Source organism: Podarcis gaigeae (genome assembly GCF_964106915.1).
Source record: "Podarcis gaigeae genome assembly, chromosome: 14".
NCBI classification, from domain to species: Eukaryota; Metazoa; Chordata; class Lepidosauria; order Squamata; family Lacertidae; genus Podarcis; species Podarcis gaigeae.
In genome coordinates, this window is record NC_139690.1 from 8,030,533 (window position 1) to 8,052,585 (window position 22,053).

Consider the following 22,053-nt stretch of genomic DNA (forward strand, 5'->3'; position numbering starts at 1 on the left):
TACTGGTTTGCCAGAGACAAATACCAGAAAACAGGGCCTGTGCCTGCTATCAGGGAACCTGGAAATATTTTTGAAGTGATGGGGCATGCTGGTTCAATATTAAATTTAAAAAAAAGTTTAAAAAGATTCCAACAGTACTGAAAAGAAACAGCTTATGAATGTTAAAGAATAGTAGACAGATATAAGCATCCCTAAACTCGGCCCTCCAGATGTTTTGGGACTACAGCTCCCATCATCCCTGACCACTGGTCCTCTTAGCTAGGGATGATTGGAGTTGTAGTCCAAAAACATCCAGAGGGCTGAGTTTGGGGATGCCTGGATTAGAAGTTCACTATTTAGGGCTTGGCCTCTTCATCTCCATATCAACTCTGGTCTCTCTCTCCCCCCACCCCTTCTCATTACACATTCAATACTGTGAGTTGGAGCCCTTGCAAGTGCTGATAATCTTCTGTCTGCATGGGAGGATGCCCCCCCCAATCTCCCCATAGAAATAGAGGAGGGAGCAGAAAACCCAGTAAGACCAGCACTTGGCCCCAGTCTCCTAGATCAAGGTGGTGGTTGCTGTTGTTCCATGGTTTTCACAAGCCACTATGAGACAAATTGCCTGTTTGGCCTCTTTTTTTTTTTTTTTTACAGGGATCATTTTCTGTCTCTCTGAAGGAAACAGGATACCCCTAGCTCTGTAAACTGGTGTGTAGCTCAGCCTCTACAATGCAGAACTATAAAAAAGGCTTCCTGATATTGCCAGCAAATACCCTCATCATTCTTACAGACTAGCATGCCAAGACTGGGCATCAGTGAGGACTTGTGACTTGCTCAGTCTTAGTTAACCTGCACTGTTGTGATCAGCCATCAGACAAACACGTTTTTAGGCATGCTAATTATAATAGCATCTTGCTTTGGGTTATTTTAAAGGAATCTAGAAACAAGGGAGGTAAAAACTTGTCAAATAGTCCATTTTCCACTAGGGGGAGATCTGGAGCCAGGAATGGCTGTTCTATATTTAAACCGCTGTTCTTATTTTTTCAATTTCAATCCAATTTTTTCCTTTTGTGTGTATGGGGACTATTAATATAGAATAGTGAGATGAATTATAGCTTTGTTGCAAGCATCAGAATTCTATATGATGGGTTTTATTAAACCCAGTTGACTGTAAATAACTGTGAGCCATACAGGTTTATTGTTTGATTTAAAGTTGGTTCCAGTGGCTGTTTGCAAAAGTGAGCAAAGGGAAAAGAAGCTCTAAGCAATGAGACAACAGCTGTGTCTTGGGGAGTAGAGAGATTTCAAAGCTTTTTGTTGTGTGTGTGTGTGTGCCAGGAGATGGGCTTATCACCTGCATGTGCTTTTGAGTCTGTGTGCGCAGTGTAGTAAGACACCTTTGTGGTTAGATGAGTTTGTCATGCTTCATCTGTGATTATTCTCAGCCCTTGGGATCATGGATATTTGTAGATGCCGGCCGCTATTCTTTTGTTTAACATCTTTAAGCAAACCCTTCACTTCTCCTGTTGCGGGTGTGATCACATCTCTGGAATCCTAGGTGAAAACAGAATCTCTTGTAAAAGATATCTTACACCTCGTGGCTAAGGGATTTTAAACTACTGGCCTGTAAAGAGAAATGTTAGAAGGTCTCCTAGGGCTCATGCATACGTTTTAATCCTCCTCTCTGATCCTTGGTAAAGGGAAGCGATGGTAGCCGACTGGATGTAAGACTTATTCATGCTAGCCTATTGCCTTTCATTTTGTGCCAGAATCCTTACTCCTTGCTCTTCTGTTGCCATTGTTTCTTTAGGCCCTTGTTACCGCTGTTTCCCTTGGTTCTTTTAAAGAGGAATTATAAATCCCCTGGCCTGGATAATTCTAAAGCTGCAAAAAAATGGAAACAGTCACAGATTTATTCCCCACAGGTTGGCAGTAAACGAGGCAAAACAAATAAAGCCCCACAAATACCAAACCCCACATCTGGAACTGCCTTCCCTAGTAGCAGAAATGGGAAAGCAAACATTACTGTTATTAAAAATTGGAGGTTTTGAGTGTTACCTACTATTTGTTTTGGAAAGTAGTTTGTCTGCTTGTCTATCTGTTCTCTATAGGTTTGGATGCTTCTTGAGATATCATTGCCAAATTCAGCAGGAGGGTGGCCAGGGTGGGAGCAGCAGTTCTCCTTGATGCTGGGACACCAGCCACCATTTTGAATCAAGATGGCAGACCAAAATGTGACTTTGGCATGACCCTGCCTGCTTCTTTGGTATAGGTTTGGCCACCACCTGAGATATCGCTGCCAAACTTGGCACAAAGGTTCCCGAGATGGGGATGGCAGACTGGCAGTCTTTGCCATTGTTTGGACCCCAGACATTATTTTGAATCAAAGTGGTGGACCAAAGCATGACTTTGGCATGACCTCACTTATTCTTGGCATGAAAGGTCGAAACTCAAAAATTACACTACATTTAAAAACCATAGTATGTTTTGTTTTCTTTTAATTCTTGGGCAGTGCCAGGCACTCCCTGCTAGTTGTTAATACTTTGTGCTTAGAACAATCCCTGACATAATCTAATGCATGCGTGAATTTGAATTTTCTCACGGCCCAAGAATTGGAGGGGGGGGGAGAGACAGAAACAGGTATGTGTCACTGACGTTCAGGATGCTGCTGCAAGCCTATTATGATAGGAGGGGAAATTATTTTGTCATTCTTGAGGCTGTTTATTTCCTAGGAACTACGTACAGTGTGCCCAGATCCTGTGCGGTTTACTGGAGCCAACCAGAAACAGTGTTACAACTGAAAAAGCAAAACTCTGACCGGTGAGCTGGTGGCTAGGACCCTCAGAGAGAGAATGTGTTGTTATATGGGAAAGTGTACGACTTGTAATTGTAATTTGTGAACTTTGAAAGAAGTGTACCTGCCTGTGCAACAGCCTCTCTCAATCATTAGAAGTCCTGGAGTTCCTGCAGGTATTTTTCAGGAAGAGCTAACAGGGTGTGGCAACAGGAGGACAGGACAAGCACCAGCATAACCAGGAACAACGAGCTCTCCGGGACAGCTGGAGCCAACTCTGCTGATGTAATTTACAGGCCCTAGATCAGATGTGAGCAAATGAGTGAGGCCGTAGTTTCCAGTGGGCAGAGAAGATCAGGCACTGAATCTCAGGGATAGGGAACAATGTCTAAAAAGCCTGTGCACTCATATAACGAATGTACATACATGTCACACTGGCATGCCTGGCTATAAATCCAAATCAGACAGCCAGAAATGCTGTGAGCTTAAGCAAAAGGAACTTGAATAATCTAAAGGACGCCTATCTATCTTCTAGGATTTCAAAACTAGAGAGGGATCGGGGGGGCCTGGTAACAAGTTTGGGTCCAGAGAGATGATGCTTTGGCACTGACTCCCCTTCAGGTAGCTTATGTCACAATAACTGCACATGGCTTCCACTGGTGTCCCCTCCCTGTGGTGAAGTTATTAAAAATGTCTGCCCACATATCTGGCTGACTAAGTATGCTATGTCATAGGCTGCCTGTGGCGCTTCACCAAAAGAAGGGGACTTGCCTCTCCTATCTGCTTTAAAAATAAAGTGAGCTGTTTATGTGATTCAATCAAACACTTGACGAAAGGTGTGTTTTCCAGTTCGGTTGGAACACTAAAAAGAAAACTTGATTCAGTCTTCCATGAAGCTTCCCATCTCCCCAAACCAAAGTCTCTTTACCTTGAAGAGAAGGCATGCTAGACACAGGATTCAAGCCTCAGTCTGAGCTGGGCAAACTTAAAGGGGGCTTTACTCTTATTATTAGAAGGGGGGTGGTGCTGTGGGTTAAACCTAGGGCTTGCCGATAAGAAGGTCGGTGGTTCGAATCCCCACAACGGGGTGAGCTCCCATTGCTCTGTCCCTGCTCCTGCCAACCTAGCAGTTTGAAAGCACAAAGTGCAAGTAGATAAATAGGTACCGCTCCAGCAGGAAGGTAAACGCCATTTCCATGCGCTGCTCTGGTTCACCAGAAGCGGCTTAGTCATGCTGGCCACACGACCCAGAAGCTGTACGCCGGCTCCCTCGGCCAGTAAAATGAGATGAGCGCCTCAACCCCAGAGTCGTCCGTGACTGGACCTAATGGTCAGGGGTCCCTTTACCTTTACCTATTCCCTTCTCAGGTGCTTTCTCTCAAATTCTCACTCCCTACTTCACCATCAACTCGGCGCTCTTGCTCTGGCAGTCTTTTGTCTTTGTTTCCTGCTAGGCTTCTCCATCGTGATACTGGCTTGCAGACATTGGATTTTCCTATTGGTTGCTATGGTTACCTTTGGGTTGCCATAATTTCAGATGCAGAAATGAATTTGATGAACTGCAACTCGTGCCCATTTGATGTGAACAGCGGCTTGTTCTGAAAACTTTAAATAGTATCAGGAAAAGCAGTGTCCATGCTTGCCATTGATTGCATTGTGACTCGGTACTTCTTTAGAGCTTAAACGCTGATTTCTCTGCAGTAACTATGCAATGAGAGGATAAGAGTTACAATACTGGCTCTGTCCCAAAGTCTATCTTGCAATAGCTAAGCAGTTGCCCCAGGTCTACTCACAAGTAGAACAAGTTCTGGGTTCTATTGGGTTATTGCCTCTAAAGCTCTGACTTCAGATTTCTATATTTAAAGTACAATTCCATATGATCTCGCTTATCCACTCAGATCAACCAAAGAAATCTTGCTCCATCAGCTACTGTCAGAGGTGCAGTTGCTGCTTTGTGGAGGCATCCAGGTTGCGTAAATCCCTGTCCTGGAAGATCCACGAGGCTCTTTTCCAGTACCAAATGAAAACGTCTTTCTTCCGGTGGCCTGTCAGGGTTTTTCAGTGTTGTTTCGTGGCTTATTTAAGGGTGATCTTGCTTGCTGGTCTTGCCTTTATTTTTAACACAAGGTGATAGTCAGCTGCCTTGTACCACTAGGAAATGAGATGGAAACTTAGGATATAAATATTTAGTGAATGGGTAATGATCAGCCATCCTTTATTCTTGTGCCCACCTTTCATGGCTCTGCCACAGTAATAATGCTTAGTATGATGTTTCCTTCCCTGTTTACTTCTTTGTCGCTGCCTCCTGCTGTTTTCTGCTTCATTGGAGCATAAACAACCAAGAACCTCATGTAGCAGGTCTGGTCCAAGGTTCAGCTTCTCTCTGGGTGAAGTACAAAAACTTTAAAAACTTTTTTAAAAAGGCAGCAAAACAAACATTTAGAGATCTAGTAGATGATGATCTACTAGATCTCTAAATGTTTGTTTTGCTGCCTTTTTTAAAGTAATATTTATTAAGAGTTTAAGAATTACAGAAAAAAAAAGTTAAACAAAACAAAACAATACAATACATAAAAAAACAAAAAACACTACTTATGTTAAGAAAACAGAAACAAAAACAGAAAAAATTAAAAACACATCCAATATTTCCATATCTTGTCTTTCATTTACTTGTTTCATCGACCTCCTCACACCTCCCTTTTTTGTATTCTAGTTCAGTTAGCTATTTCAGCAAATCCTTTCCATCATTCTCAGTTTTTGTCCTATAATTTATCTTGACACAATCTAACCTTACTTTTCCCCCCTTTGACCCAGTAACAATCTATTTTTACTTAATTCTTTATAACATTTCTGCTAAAGCCATATAACTTCATTCCGGCATCTGTTTTGCTGCCTTTTTGCACAGTGCCAGAACTGCGCAGTCTGGAGAGTAGGAATTGGCTGATCCACTTGTACTACATTCGCAAAGACTATGATTCGTGTAAGGTAGGAATATGATATACCCTGACTTTCTTTGCACTTTAAATCAGAGGTGGGGAAACTGTGGATCTCTAGATGTTGCTGAGCTCCGTTTCCCATCAGCCCCAGCCAATGACCAGATATTATCAGAATTGCAAACCAACATCTGTGGGGCTATAGCTTTGCCATTAGTGCCTTTTAAAGATAACTTAAGAGAAGTACCCAGGCTTTTGCTTTGGAGAAGGACTTCGGTTCTTCTTGGAACACTTCCAAAACAAGATTTAAAGATAGGGAATATACCAAGGGCTCCTTGTACAGGCTCCTCCACCCTTCTCTGGTTCATTATAGCCAGAGTTTCTTATTAAACCCGAATCAGAGGTAACCATGGTTTGCGCTAATCAAGATTGCTTCCAAACCATGATTTGAAGTGGGTTTGCATACCCCGGGTTTGGAACAATCCTAGTAAGGGTTAACATTCTTTCTGTTCCCAAAAGCCTCCTGTTAACTGAATTAACTGAATTTTTGTTTTGCATTTTGTTGGTTGGTTGGTTGGCTGGTTGCTTGCTTCAAAATCTAATGAGAGCATGGCAGCACGTTAACATGTTCCATCCTTAGGAACTGCTATCCCTTTACCAAAACTTGTCAGAGTCATGAATGCAGCTTTCTCCTTTTGAATAAATCGCAGCCTCCTATATCCCCCCACTCGGTCCTTCCTCACTGTCATCGGGCCTCTGCTGGTGATCCTATGTATGCTTACTCTGGAGTTCGGAGCAGTGGGAGCCCCATCTGCTGCAGCCGGGACCCCAAAAATGGAGCCTGGGAGGCACATGGCTGGTGTTGCTGTCTCTGCTGGTGGCCAACTGTCTTTATGGCTTGGTGCCCCTCTCCTGGCCAGGCTGGGGGGCAGTGGGAAGCACACTGGCTGGCACCTGTGCTGGGGGAGTTGAGGGCTGCTCTTGCATGACCCGCTGTTGCCTGCTGGCCATGCCCCCCCCCCATTGTGGTTGTGGTGGCGGCCTATTGCTGCAACTCCTCTTTTTGCTGGGCACCTCGGCCTCTCAGCCAGCCCAGGGGTGGGGCACCCATGGGCGTCCCTTTGCTGGCCACAAGCAGAAGGAGGCCCGGTCTGGGCACGGCTTGCCTTCCTGAGGCTCTGGAAGGCGGCAGGAGCTCAGCCCGATGAGGGAGCCTGTTGTGGGGGCTCTCAGAAATCTGTGCCCCTCTTGCCCTCCACTGCTTGTGGCCCACTTGGTATGAAAATTTGGACCACCCTGCTCTAACCATTATGTCACACTGGCTCCTAGAGGTGCAGTTTTCTCTTTGTAGTGAATACAGGAATCTTTGGGAACCTCTGGCTATTTTTGAAAAATAATTTACTCTTGGTGCTGTGCAAAGAGAGTGTTCACTTCTAAGGACCATCAAGGCAGGCACTTAATTTTCCAATAGATGGATAACAGCAATCTATTCCACAAGTACTTGGGTGGCAGGAGTTTCACTTGTCCTAATGTTACCTATTCAGAGGTCGTTGCCTTAATGTTAACATTTTTTAATGCAAAAGGGTTTTTTATAGTGCCATTAAATGAAATTGAAAGCCTTGCCAATGTCAAAGCCATCAAAAAGCTCCTGCTCTTGGATAATTTGACTTCAGGAGGCTCTTTTCCAGGAAGGACAAATTACCAGCGCGAGAGGTAGTGGTTTCAACAGGCATTTCCTTGCTCTGAAAAAAGGAGAAAATTCTAGGCATTTCCCCCTCTAGCACAGAGACTGGGAATTTGTGGCCCTCCAGATACTGCTAGGCTACAAATTTCATCTTCCTTGACCCTTGACAATGTTGGCTGGCCACAGGTTCCTCAGCCCTGATCTTTTAGGTACCTTTCATTAACAAATACTGGCTTAATGTTGAGGCTAACTTATTAAAGGGTAGAGTTGACAACATTCTGCCCCTTATCCAAAAAAGGAAAATCTTTTTATTGGAACATAACTTTTTTACTTTGTGGTTCAGATTCTTATAAAAGAGCAACTCCAAGAGACCCGTGGGATATGTGAATATGCAGTCTATGTTCAAGGTAAGCTACAAGCACCCTCCCATGGCTGTCATGCTTCTACCTTGTCTGACACATTTTCCAAAGCAACCTCTCTTTAGGGCTGAAAATAAAATTCTTTCACTGACTCCCTCAGTGAGTTCCAAAAATACAAGGGTGCTTCCATAGTCCACATAATCCTTGTTACTAGAAAACTAAAAAAAATGGGACATTTGCCTAATCTCTCACTCTTAGGGGGATGGGAGGGAACATGAAATGTAGCCCAGAATGATATTATAATATTTCCACACCAGCAAGAGAGATAAATCTGATAAACACAGCTCAAAACACACAGGTCACATTAACATAAAAGCATGGCTTACCATGCACAAGCAAATATCTCCTATTTCATTTTTCCTTGCTCATCTGCTTATACTGGGAGGAGACAAACCATGATCTTTGACTTAGCTTTTCACTTCCAACAAACCACAATCTGCAGCTAAGATTTCTTATTTACTTACCAACTGTGGATTGTTGGAGTAAAACAAACCACGACTTCTGGTTCTGATGTAATATTAGGCCAGGAACCGTGCTTCGTTACCTCCCAGTGCAAAGAGGGAGGGGAACAATAGCACAGAGAGACACATTCATGGCAAACTGCTAACTACAGTTTACTGTGACGTGATTACTAGAAGTCTGAAAAAGAGGACAGTTGTACATCTCTCTCTCTAAAGTGTGCCCTGAAATATTTAAGGTACTTACAAACTACCACGAAAGTTGATATTCAGTACACATTTAGCTGAAGATTACTGCAGGATTCTGAGAACTGGTGGTATTTATTTTAGTCGTTCATTAGCTACATTTTCTACCAAATGGCACACGGCATACGATACAAAAAATTACAATAAATCAGCAATTCAACACTTATTGCACTCTTATTATAAATTTATTATTATCTTACCCTTAGGCCATTCTTCTCCCCTGAGCAGCTTAGAGCAACTTATGTATGGTTCTTCTGTCCAGGCTATATGGGGTCATACCTACTGGAGCTAGTAGAAATGCATCATTTGCTGTTTTTACATTTTAACCGTCAGTGTGTGGGACATAAGGCAGAACTCACTGTTAAAGGATAAAGATGTGATGGCTTCTATAATTTTCCTAGTTGCTGTGTCGGATGCTAAAATCCACGGCAGAAAGTTGAATCAGGGATTGGAGCTTTGAACTCTTCATCAACTGTGGTCCTTGCAGCCACTGCAAAAGTGCCTTTGTCTGCTGCAGCTGCACACATTATGCCACTGCTGGTGTGTCTAGTTTGTGCCGTGATAGCAGACAAAAGCGATCCTATGGCTCTTTTAGGACAAGCGGGCCAGAGAAATGCTAAACTACCCCATGGGCCATGCTTACCACAAAGGAACAGTGGTGCAGATGGCACCATGGTTTCCAGATACAGAACCCACCAGCTGCCAGCTCTGCTCCGCTGTGACCTACCTACTTCAAAAGCCTGCTGTGTGCTTCTGCTGGGAAGCTGGTGGGGGTAAGTTCTCCTCCTGCACTTCTATACATTTCAGCATTGCCCAGGGTGCAGCTTACTTCCTCGAAAGGACTCCCGATTAACATGCTGTGCATTGTTGTTTCTCAGCTTTGATATTTCGCTTGGAAGGGAAGATTCATGAATCACTTGAGCTTTTCCAAACTTGTGCTATTCTTACGCCCCGGAGTGCAGACAACCTCAAGCAGGTGGCGCGATCGCTGTAAGTGCCATTTTATTTGTCAGGTTTTGGGTGTTGCATGAAGGGAGTGGGGTCACCAAAGGCTGTTTTACTCCCGTTAGCCTTCAAATTTGCATAGGCGAGCTACTTAATCATACACCTTCCCTTGTCCACACACTTAAAAACATAAAAGCCCTGCTGGACCAGACCAATTCAGACCATTTAATTCAGCATCTTATTTCAAACAGTGGCCAACTAGACACCTGTAGGATATGAAAGCAACAGCCTGCCTCCATTATTTGTCTCCCGGAAACTAATATTCAGTGACATACTGCCTTTGAACTCTGAGTTTCCATGCAGCCACCATTCCTACTACTAGCTGTCGATTAATTAACCCCCATGAATTTGTCTGCTAAAGCTGTCTAACCTAGTGGCCATCACCACCGGACGAAAAATGATGTCTATCAGATCCGGCACTATTAGCACAGCACACACTTAAAAGAGAGAGGAGTCACTATTTTTAAAAACCTCTCCAGTCCCCCAAGCCTTGGGGTGGATAGCATTTTAAAAGTTATTAAAAAGAGTTGTAAAAAGGAACAACAGCTGTGAAATTCAGATGGTAGCACCAAGTGGGCAGATACTATCCATATCATGTGACATGACATTATCTGTCCCTGCATTAGGAAAGCAAGAAATAGGGAATATCCAGCCTTCTAATAAAGTCCTTTTAACAGGCGTTGCGACATGCTATGAATCCCCAGTATAGTGGACAAGTATTGGATTCTTCTGTTTGTCTCTACAGCACAGTAGGCTTCCCTAGAGCTCCCTTTGATCCTCTGACTGACACACAATTGATGGTCCAGTGATACCTTGGGAGGAAAGGGTAAGAAAAATAAGATCTGACATTTTCTTGCAGGTTTCTTTTGGGAAAACACAAAGCAGCCATTGAAGTGTACAACGATGCGGCCCAATACAACCAGAAGGACTGGGTATGCCTAAGGTTTTCTTTGCTACTTGGAAACAGAAAGGAGTAGAATTTGAGACCTGCAGATCGATGGCTGACCTATGGGTCAGTTTTGTGCAGCACTTTCTTCTGTGCGAGGACAGCAGCTCCAGCACCAGCCTTCTCCTCGGAATGCAGCTTATGAGGAGAGGTGTTAATATGAATCTGGGTCTACACAGACACAGCCTTAATGATTCCTGCGGCAAGTGGAGAAAGTGCTCCTGCAACAGCAGGAATTGCTGCTGCCTCTATTGCGTGTACTTCTCAGTTGGATATATTTCCCATTGTGATCATGTACAGTCACATGACCAAGGACGGCTATGGCTGCTCCTTTATAGGGGAAAATGACTGTGTGGATCAGCTCTTAGTCCTATTGGGAGTCTAGTTGCATTGAAGACATAAGCCTGTTTCATAAATTCCATGATACAGGAAGGAATATACAACCTTCCCACATAGTTGATCAAAACAGAGGAAGCGCTGGTTAGTGTCTCTGCCAGATGTGCACACAGATGGCTCCCTGCTTTAATATTCAGCAGGAAAACAAAACATGGTTTGATACTCGCTCTTGGACCGAATGCCGCATCTTGGGTGGTGAGTCCACCACAGCAGAGCATCAGCCTAGGCAAAACATTGTGTACCAAGCTGGATTACCACAACGGACACCAAAATGATCACTGCCAAGGCATATCCATTCATTTATTTGTCATATTTCTTACCTTGCTCTTCAGCCAAGATCTCTCAGAGTAGCTAACAAAGATTTAGAAGCAGCAAAAAGCCTAAGTACAATTAACATGGATAAAGCAGCCAGGATATATCAGTGCCAGACATATTAAATCAGAAGTCTTAAAATTTAAGGCTCTAAACACTCGAAAAGTGCTTGAGCAAACAAAAAAATGCCCTTGCCAGGCACACAAAAGACATTGAACTCTGCCCAGGTGAATCTAGTGTTCATTTATTTGTTAAATGCATATCATTCCTTTGTACCCAAATAGCGCTCAAGTTGGCTTGTACTTCTGCAGAAGCCTGACGGCATCTCTGTTGTTGAATTGGCACACTGACAAGCCTTATAACTAAATTTATCTTCCTTATTACATGATGTAAATGTATATTGGGCCCGGTATTTATTTTCTGCTTGCATAAGCTCATCCATCAGGTTTATATGCAGAATTCCAATGATAGTTGTTAAAAGAAAGATTAACAGACGTGTCTGGTTAAATCTTTGCTGGGTTTTCAGTTTAATTGCATTTCTGTAGAATCTTTGGTCATAAAGATAACAACTCAGATCCATTGAACTTTTCTTTCTGATTCTGGAAGACAAGTAAGTTAGAGTGGCCCAGTTCACACATCATGATAAACCATAGTTTATGGTTTACTGTGAACAATGAACATGCAGATCTGGGCCACTTTGCTGCTTCTCATTAACACACCACAGCAACAAACCATGTTTCTTGGCTTAACATTATATCCAAATTGGAGATCGTAGTAGTTTTGTTACACCTAGTCAGTCAGGAAGCAAAAAATCATGCTTTGTTTGAAGTAAAACCAGTCATAATCCCCAGTTCAGACATAATGCCATAGTAGGGATTGTGGTTTGTTCTTTCCATGAACTAGTGGGGATGAGCGAAGCCGCTCAGATCAGCATGTTCATGGTAAACTATTAACTATGGTTTACTGTGATGTGTGAATGAGGCCAGAATTTGGCTATTTGTAAATGAAGAGATTTGTCAAGCTCAGATCTGGGGCATTTAGTACTGTTAATATTCTACTGAATGGAAATGATTTGTTGCCACTCCGAGAAAATGAGATGTTTCAATAGATTGTGCCATTCCTGTTTTTTTGAGCATATTGAACCTGTGGTTTTGCAACTTGTGAGCTTGAGACCAATAATGACAAGATGTTCTATCCCCTCATGTATCACATGTGGATTTACACATGTCCCCTTTCCCCTCACATCTAGGAGATCTGCCACAACTTGGGTGTCTGCTACATGCACCTGAAGCATTTCAACAAGGTAAAGGGGGCAGTCGTCTGGCAAGCATGAAAGGTCCGGAGGGTGGCAGCTTGAGAATGGGCATTTTTTTTGCAGTGGCTCTGTTTGTGGAATGCTTTCCCCAGGGAGGCTTGCCTGGTGCCTTCATTACATAACTTTAAGCACCAGGTGAAAACATTTCTCTTCTCCCAGGCCTTTGGCTCATTAAACAATCTATGGTCTTTTAAACTGGGGGTGGATGGGTATTGTTTTGTTGGTTATTATGTTATATATTTTTGAATTTTTATACCAGGGTGGTCGGATATTTTTTTAAAAAAATGTTTGTTTTTTTATTTAAATTGGATTTTTAAAATAAAATGCTTCTGGAGGAAAAAAAAATCTTTCTAAAGATAGTTTTCTATTTAAGTTACATTATAGTACAAAGGCTATCCATAAGGAAATAAGGATTTGTTTTAAGTTTTTCATGTGTGCTGAAACTCAGTCTAAGTTGGTTTTTAAGGAAATGATTATTTTTCTCCTTCCAAATATAAACAGTTAACTTATTAAACCTCACAATAATTTCATAATTATCTATTCCAGTCCTAATTGGCAGATACGTTGCAGAGAGGGCAACTTGATAAAAGGACTTGGGGGTTGTTCTTGCAAGCATTGGAATGGATTCTTTTCATGACTGACAGGTCCCTAGTATGCCTCTCATTTTCATGTTAGAACCACAATATTTGTTTTTTCCTAAAACAGCTGCTACGGTCATAACAAGGGTTGAAGGCAACCCTGTTTAGGGAAGTTTTTAATGTTTGATGTTTTATTGTGTTTTTAATATTCTGTTGGGAGCCGCCCCGAGTGGCTGGGAAAACCCAGCCAGATGGGTGGGGTATAAATAATAAATTATTATTATTATTATCAAATAAGTTATGCGCAACTGAAACTTTCCCTAAATATTACTTTGTGTACAACTTTGTGTACAACCTGGTAGCATTTGGGTTTGAATTGCAGAAATCAGCCTTTTTGGTGGGTGGGGTATCAAGGACTGACACATAGAGGAGTGGTTGGGGGGAAGCTATGGGGCTATAACAGCCTTGCCCAGACTAGTGTCCACAAGATGCTTTGCACCACAACGTCCATCATCCCTTACCATTGACCAGGCTGTTTGAGGCTGATGGGAACTATAGTCGAAAACATCTGGAGGGCATTAGGCTGGAGAAGGCTTGGATGTAGGATTGAAGTGTGCAGAACTGCTGTTAATAGACAGGAAATTATATGTGGCTGAGCAGCATGTACGTGTATGGCCCCTGGAGTACCTAGCCCATGTTCCTATAGTTAGTGAGTGTTTGACAGAAACAGCCCAGACCTCCTCAGTCTCTGCAAAACGTGAGGCCTATTAGCTTGCTGTTTGAATGGGACCCTAAATGCGGAATCCTCTGCATGTTAAACCAAATCCACACCACATATTGGCTGTCAGAGTTTTGAGTGGAAAGCTGGAAGAGCAGAGATACCCACCTCTCATGGAGTTGTACAGTAGAAGAATCTAGCTGGAAATGCTCCAAAATCCTGATATCTGACAGGAGCAAGCCAGCGGCAAACCACACCAAGCAAGTTGGAGTTAACTGTTTATAAGCAAAAACAGAATCTGCACAGGAGCGTCAGGCCTAATGAGTACAGCAAATCATCTCTGGCAGGTCTTGCCCCCATGAAGCAGCCTCAGCCATCTCTCTCTCTTGGCCTCCCTCTTCCTGCTTCAGCCTCTGTTTCTGATTCTGGACTTCTCTCTGACACAGACTACCCTCACTCCTTGAGCCCTGTTACCTCTCCAGCTTTCAACACCTTTTCCCCGCAGTCTTCTCCCTCTGACCACTCATTGTCATCCTGCCACCAATCCCCTGGCTCTGAGCCTTTTTCCCTTGGGGCTTTCCCAGTTGGTTCCTCTCACCATTCCTCCATCCAATCTGAGTATCTGAGTGACAATATCTGAGTATGACCTGAATGCCATATTCCATGTGTCGTTGGCACAAAAGCGATTTAGAAGAATCCTCGTCATTATATATTTTACATGGCTGTTTATTTTTGCATATTTAAAATTTTATATATGGATGTTTTATGATGGCCTATACAGTGCTGCCCCACAAGACGAACGGCTCGCAAGACGGAAAACCCGCTAGACGAAAGGGTTTTCCGTTTTGGAGGCGCTTCGCAAAACGAATTTCCCTATGGGCTTGCTTCGCAAGACAAAAATGTCTTGCGAGTTCCTGCGGGTTTCTTTCCCTTCCCCCCTTTTTTCTAAGCAGCTAAGCCGCTTATCAGCTGATCCGCTAAGCTGATAAGCCGCTAAAAGCTGCTAAACCGCTAAGCGCGCTAATCCGCTAAGCTGTCAATGGGCTTACTTCGCAAGATGAAAAAACCGCTATACGAAGAGCCTCACGGAACGGATTAATTTCGTCTTGCGAGGCACCACTGTACTTGTAATGCCTAATAAAGGTTTGGCGAAGTAAGAAGTACCACGAAAGGGAGCCTCGGACCTGGCGAGCACACCACCTGTTTCCTGAGCTGTAGCCTGGAGGCTTTCGGACGATTGCATGAAAATGCCTGGGCTCCATGTCTTGTTTGTTTGGTTCCCACCATATCTTTAGCATCTGTAGCCCTCCAGATGTTTGCGTCAGCCCTTGTCCGCATGGGCAATGGTCAGGGATAGTGGGAGATTTCTGAGTGATGAAGCCAGTTGCAGAAAGTATCCAAGATAGCAATGCTGTCTTTACTGAGAATACTGTAGCCCTCGGGTCAGAGCTCACTCTACTGTCACCAATTAGGAAGATGTACCAGTTTGATTCTTGCAAGCCATGAAAATGGTCCATTCTCTCCAGTTTGGGGCACACAAACATTTGCATTGAGGTGTTAATGGGCCATTAGTATGAGAAATTTCCTCCTGCTCACATTTCCCCTTTGCTGCGCCTCGACCGTACACCATGCTGCTTCCTTGCATCGAGTCACATGGGCCTATAAAATATAATGAAGCCTATAGAATGTGCTGGCATTTTAGCTTTTTAGCAATGAATATCCCATGGCTGCATAATTCTTTTTTACTTTGTCAGCATCTCTCTCCTTTAATGTGCCTGGAAAAAAAGAGAGAAGAAAACCTGCAACCTTTCATTCCAGTCCCACCGGCTGGGCCCAGGGGAGGAAAAGAGGCCATTGCAATCGATGCCTCTCATTGGAGGGGATTAACAATGTGCCCAGGAGGAGCAGTTCTGCTCCTTTGTGCAGTTCAGCAGCCCTCCGGGCTCAGTGCTGGGATAAGCATTTTGTGGAATGATGAGCTGTAAAAGCCTCGGTAACATCCAATCCTGCCAGTCCGCAGATTCTGGCTTCCTAGTGCTTCTAGGCCTATTTAACTCGGGAAAGCACCCAGGAAGACAGGAGGGATAGGGGCAAAGCAAATGCAGCCCCACCTTTGAGGCTGAGCCCACTGCCCACTTGGCTGGAGCATTCAAGGGGGAAGGAGGGAGGAGATGAACTGTGCTCCTAGCTTGCCTACTATAGCACCTGTTTTGGCAGTGGAGGGAGAGAGTTAGAAAAAAGGGCCTATCCCAAGAGCTTCATGCAAGATTATATTCCGTCCATAAGAAAGAAAGAAAGAAAAGAAAAGAAAAGAAAAGAAAGAAAGAAAGAAAGAAAGAAAGAAAGAAAGAAAGAAAGAAAAAGTATCACCAGAGGAGCTCAGGTTGGACCAGCAAAAGGGAGTGAGGAATTAACAAGCAAGGGGAGTTTTTAAAATTGTGAGACATCCACAGTTGTCCAAAGGGGAGAGCATTGGCGAGTGTGTTAGCTTGGTTGCTTTTCTGTCTTTCTCCTATGGGTGTAGCTGCATCATATATGCAGCAAGGGAGTGGGACCCCAGATACCTGGTTGGTTTGCATTCCAAAGGTCCCAGGTTCAATCCCTGACATCTCCAGTTCAAAGGGATACAGATAGCTGGACTTTCTCAGCCCGAGAAGGGCAACAGCCCAGTGGTAAAATGTCCCAGCTTGAGTTTCCAGCATCTCCAGGTGTGGCTGGTAGAAACTCCTGTCTGAAACCCTGGAAAGCCACTGCCGTTGAGCTAGATCAATGGGTGGTCTGACTTCGTACAGTGCAATTGCATAAGCTCAAAACTTATTTGCTCATTCTTTTTCTGGGTCATTGAGTCACCACACCATGACCACCAAACACTGCCCTTCTGCTTTCAGGTTTTTGCAGCCACAAAGACTACAAGTATTTTTTAGCCCACTGGCTGCAGAAACACGCTTGTCTCTTTTCTCTCTTGCTATCCTAGTGTAAATGAACCAGTGCTCAGGCTGGCTCTTTGCCAATTTCAGTAAGGAGAGATCTAGCTTTCAAAAAGATTTATTTTGTCGCTCATCTTTGGTGTTTTATTATATAGGTTTACCATTTCAGCATGAACCACTTCATGAAGTTCACCTGAACAGTGGCATATAAATATCTGAAAATGAATAATACACTCTGTGCTCTGCTCAGGCAAAAGATCAGCTAAATAATGCCCTGGAGCTCAACCGACATGACCTGACATACATGATGCTGGGGAAGATCCACCTGTTGGAAGGGCAGACGGACAAAGCCATTGAAGTCTACAAGAAAGCAGTGGAGTAAGAGCCTTTCTTCTCTTGTTCTGTTGGGGGTGGAGGTTAGGAAAGATGTACTGTGACCAGGAATTAACCTCCTTGTACAGAACTAGAAAGCATTGAGAAAGGTCTTCTCTCGTGGCCCAGGCAGCCATCTTAGGCACAGTTTTGGATTACTGCTCCCACCTTTCAAGTCCCTTGGAAGCGCATGAATTCACACAGGTCTTCAACCCTGAGGCTACAAGCCAGTGTGACAGCCTGCAAATCAGCTTCTTCAAACTATTTCTGAAGGCTGTTCCGATGCTAACACGAGCATTTTCATAGCACTCATGAGGGGAAACAGAATCTGCTGCTGCTGTTCTCACAGTATGAGCCGAGGAGCATATGTCAGCCCCATTTCCAACAAAAGGGTTTCTGTTCAAATAGCCTCTAATAGAATTAGGTTTGTTCATTTTTTGGTGTGTGGTTGTTTTTTTTAAGGAATCATTTGTCTTTTATTCCTTCCCTGGTTTGTATTTATTTATTATTTAATAAGTGCATTTAGAACCTGCCTTTCATCGCAGTAGATCCCAGGGCAGAGTACAAATTGCATAAAAGCACATAAAACAGCCATTCACTGCAAAGCTGACAGGAACAATAAGAACAGCTGTATGGCCTTTTAATGTAAATCGATCAGAGAGCTTTGCTGTGGTGCAGTATGTAAACAGAAAAACAAATACAAAATACAAACAACACCTCTGGTAGAGTGGGGGAAAAGCTCCTTTGCATTTGCTGCCCCAGCCAATTAAAATACGCAGCAATAGCAGCTGGATGGGTTTGTTAGCCCTGGAATATTCCAGAGGCAAATGTATTTAAGCCTTTCTGTGAGCCCCTTGCTTTCAGCAAGTAAATATTTCTGCCCGGTATGTCATTTGCCATAGTCTTCTGCTCAAGCCACACAGTGGGGGCTTGGTAGTCCTTCTTTAAGGCTGATAAAATGTCTCCTTCACATGCAAGATTGGGGCTAGTCCTCCTATTACGCAGTGGCAAATTTTGGACCCCCATCAAAGGGTATCAACTTGTACAATATTTACTGTCGTTTATTTTTATCACCATAGTGGGGAACATTTGTATCTTCTGCTTCTGGTGCAGAAATGTCATGGGCCATCTCTGCGTGAAACTCGTTTATGCCCTTGCATAACAATGTATTAATGAGGGCACCAGATGCCATAAAACTCTAGGGTCTCTTTTTCTTTGTTTCAGGTTCTCTCCGGAAAACACAGAGCTCCTTACAACTCTGGGCTTGCTGTACCTGGAGGTATGGGAGGTTGCTAATTGGTTAGTTGTTCAGTTTGGTCCAGCAGCCGTTAATGGCATTCATGTTGAGGCATCCCCATTGCCGCTTTGAGACTTTTCTCAAAAAGCTACACCAAACTATCTCTTCTAAATATGTGCTTTAGATCCTCACAGGAAGGAACTTATCTTACACAGTTGAGCCAAAGCAGAGTGCAGATAGGCTCTGCTTCTAGAACCTGCTAGTCCAAGCATATGAAGAAGGAAAAAGTAGCTTTGTGAGTTTTCTATATAGGAAAGGACCACATATTGGATAAAAAGGCACCTTAGAGAAATTTAGAAATGGCTTTAAAGTTTCCTGGGGATAAGCAATGTCACACAGTTTTGTGAGTCGACAGTTTTCTCTGTACCATAATTCTGCCAAATCCCTAGCTCACTCCCAAAATGGTTCTTGTTTATGCAACTTGGGCCTCCATTTTGTCTCTGGGCAGGATTTCCTCATCTAAATGCTTTCTTCATTTCCTAGCAGCCTCAGTAATGGCCCAAGATTATTAGGTTTCTAGTGTCGATATCCCAGGAGGAAATGATAGGGCTTTGAATTCTGGGGTTGGTTGACTTTTGGGGCTGGTTGACTTTTGAGTCCTTTCTCATGGGAGAGCCAGATTTAGAGCATGTCAGCCAAAGATGCACAGCAGTCCTCTTTAGAGAGTGTGCAGTGGCTTCCTGGTTGTGTTGGATGAACCTCAGAGGGTTGTTTGTTGCAGTTCCTAAAGAACCTGCATGTGGCGTAGGAAGTAACTACAACCGTGGAGTAGAAAGCAGCGAAAAATGTATTGTGCTTCAGTTGTTTAAATATTCTACTGATATTTCCCCCCTTTACTTAGCTCGAGGTTCATCAGAAAGCCTTTGAGTATCTTGGGAACGCACTCACGTATGATCCCAGCAACTATAAGGTAACTCAGGGGATGGGAATATATTGAATTGTTGGTGGAAACAGAAGAAAATCAATATGAATGTCACAAAATGGTAACCTAAGTAAACAGCTGGATGAGCTGGTCAGAGTCACTAAAGCACCCTTTCCTTCTTGGCGCTCTCCACGTTTTGGACTGCAACTCTCGTCAGCCCTAGTTGTAGTTGAAAACATCCGCTGGGCACCATGTTGGGGAAGGCTGATCTTTCTTAGTCCTTGGTCCTGCCTGTCCCACAAGTTTTCAGGTATGTGTGGCTTTGGGTGTATTCCTGATGTGCAAAACCTGTCTCCAGTCATTGCTTTGATAATGCCTTCGCGTTCTTCACTCACTGACAGTGGCGAAAAGCCAGTTTGTTAGCCTCCTACGATTTGGTTTTTGCTTTATTCTGTTCAAAAGGCCATCTTGGCAGCTGGCAGCATGATGCAGACGCATGGAGACTTCGACGTAGCCCTCACCAAGTACCGAGTGGTCGCTTGTGCTGTTCCTGAAAGCCCCCCGCTCTGGAACAACATTGGAATGTGCTTTTTTGGCAAAAAGAAATATGTGGCGGTAGGTGTGTTTTGTGTCATCTGCCTACCCTATTACCTTCCTGAATTTGCATCCATTTGTGATTGTCTTTTACCCCCCCCCCTTCCCCTCTCCCCAATCCTCTGGCATGCAGAATCGGAAGTGGGGAGGCAGGCATTTCTTTCAATAGCATTGGTGTTCCTCTGACTATTTCTTGGCTTCTCCATACCCCAACATAAAGGAGAGAAATGTCCACCTAACCCTTGGCACAAACAGAGGCAGGGTTTTATCTTATTTGCACTGATGTTTGGAAAAGATAAAAGCAGTCAGGGTTTTGTTAATTCCGTCTTAGCTAGCATAGGCAACTGGAGAGCAACATCAGTGCTGGTTTTGACCCATAAAGCCTTGAACTGCTCATGACCCCAATACCTCGAGGACCGTCTCTCTCCATATGAACCTACCCAGACCCTGAGATCATCTTCTGAGGGAAGTTCTCCCCAGGGAAGTTCGCCTGGTGCCTTCATTATATACCTCTAGGCACCAGGTGAAAACATTCTTCTTTAATCAGGCCTTTGGCTGATTGGCATCTAATGCCCTGTTAAATGTGTTGTGGAAGAGGGGATTATTGGGTTGTCTTTATTTTTGTTTTTATTATCTATTCTGTGCTTTGTATATTTTATTTTATATTTTTCTGTTTTGGACCTCTTTGAGATCTATGGGTATAGGGCAGCATACAAATTCAATAAATAATAAAATAAATGAATGAGGTTCTTTTGAGAGGCGTTATTATTTGGAAGGATCAAGAAAATTGCACCCTTGGCCTCTACCCCTAAAGCAGCCATTTCATAATGCCTTTGCCTCTTCTCTTATTGAATGGAACCATTTCCCCCTGCAGGCCATCAGCTGCCTGAAACGAGCAAACTACCTTGCTCCCTTTGACTGGAAGATTCTGTACAACCTTGGCCTCGTCCATCTGACAATGCAGCAGTATGCCTCTGCGTTCCACTTCATCAGTGCTGCCATCCATCTCCAGCCAAAGCTGGCAGAACTCTACATGTTGTTAGCAGGTAGCACCACACACACCTGCCACCCTTGCCTGGTTACTACAATGGAAATTCTGTTTCTTATTGAGGTTGGGGGATGCCACCCTGGTTGAAATCACTAGTATAAATTTATGTAGTGTTTTAAGCACATGGTTTATTCGATACTGATGATATCATTTCTCCCCTTAATAATCCCAGTAGACATTATTCCCATTATACAGACTGGGGACTTAGTTCAAGAGACTGACTTGCCTAAGGCTACCTCTTATAGTCATGACTAAATGGGCAGTTCGAACCCAGATCTCCCAGGTTCACATCCAACTTTCTGTTCAGTGAATTAAACTCTGGTTTGAAATAAAACCAGCTGCGATGCAGGTGCAAAAGTACCAGATCCATGGGTAAGGAAGACGGAGGATTCCTATCCTTGATTAGCATTGATCCTGAATGCATGAAGCAGGCTTATACTTAGACCATTGGTCTATGTAGCCCAGTATTGCCTTTTCTGGTTGGTAGTAGCTTTCCAGTGTCTCAGCCATTGGGTCTCTTCCATCACCCAATACTTGAGATCTTTAGCTGAGGATGAAGAACCTCTGGTCCACCAGACATTGTTGGACTACAACTCCCCTTATCCCTCAGCCCTTGACCATTCTGGGTAGGGTATATGGAAGTCGCAGTTCAACAACATCCAGAGGGCCACAGGTTCCTCATTTCTGCTTTAACTGGAGTTGGCAGGGAGTGAACCTGGAAACCTGAGCAGGGCCTTTCTACCTACAGCTCTTCTGAGAAGACTGTTGTTCCCTGTCTCAAACCTGAACGCTTCTCTTGAAGAGGCTTGTGTGTTCTCTCAGCAAGCTTAGTGTGTTGTGACCCATCCTTAAGAACATTGCATGGGGGCCGGGCAGTAAAATTCAAACCCTACTCCGCCATCAACTTCCTGGAAGGCAAGTCATTCAGTCCCTTTCCCAGCTGCAATATGAGAATAAAGACACTGGCCAAAGGTGCAGAATTAATTTAGAATTTCTTCACTTTGCCAGCAAGAGTTACCCCGTTTCCCCTTTCTTGATACAGTTGCTTTGACAAATCTTGAAGATGTAGAGAATGCCAAGCTCGCCTATCAAAAAGCTTCAGCACTGGACACGTACGTTTCTCAGTTTACTTGGGGCAGTTTACTTGTTAAATAGTGCTCTTTCTGC

The 22,053-nt window shown here is 43.7% G+C and overlaps 1 protein-coding gene across 1 annotated transcript in view; it reads left to right on the forward strand.

The window, feature by feature from the left end:
• Positions 1–22,053, forward strand: part of BBS4 (Bardet-Biedl syndrome 4) — a 37,789-nt gene that overhangs the window by 9,969 nt on the left and 5,767 nt on the right. Inside the window, exons 3-13 of the mRNA XM_083712726.1 lie at positions 5,682–5,761; positions 7,737–7,800; positions 9,395–9,506; positions 10,381–10,453; positions 12,425–12,478; positions 16,964–17,091; positions 18,310–18,364; positions 19,224–19,292; positions 19,707–19,859; positions 20,713–20,884; positions 21,929–21,998. Coding sequence (XP_083568852.1) covers positions 5,682–5,761; positions 7,737–7,800; positions 9,395–9,506; positions 10,381–10,453; positions 12,425–12,478; positions 16,964–17,091; positions 18,310–18,364; positions 19,224–19,292; positions 19,707–19,859; positions 20,713–20,884; positions 21,929–21,998 — 1,030 coding nt within the window. The remainder of the gene's footprint in view (positions 1–5,681; positions 5,762–7,736; positions 7,801–9,394; positions 9,507–10,380; positions 10,454–12,424; positions 12,479–16,963; positions 17,092–18,309; positions 18,365–19,223; positions 19,293–19,706; positions 19,860–20,712; positions 20,885–21,928; positions 21,999–22,053) is intronic.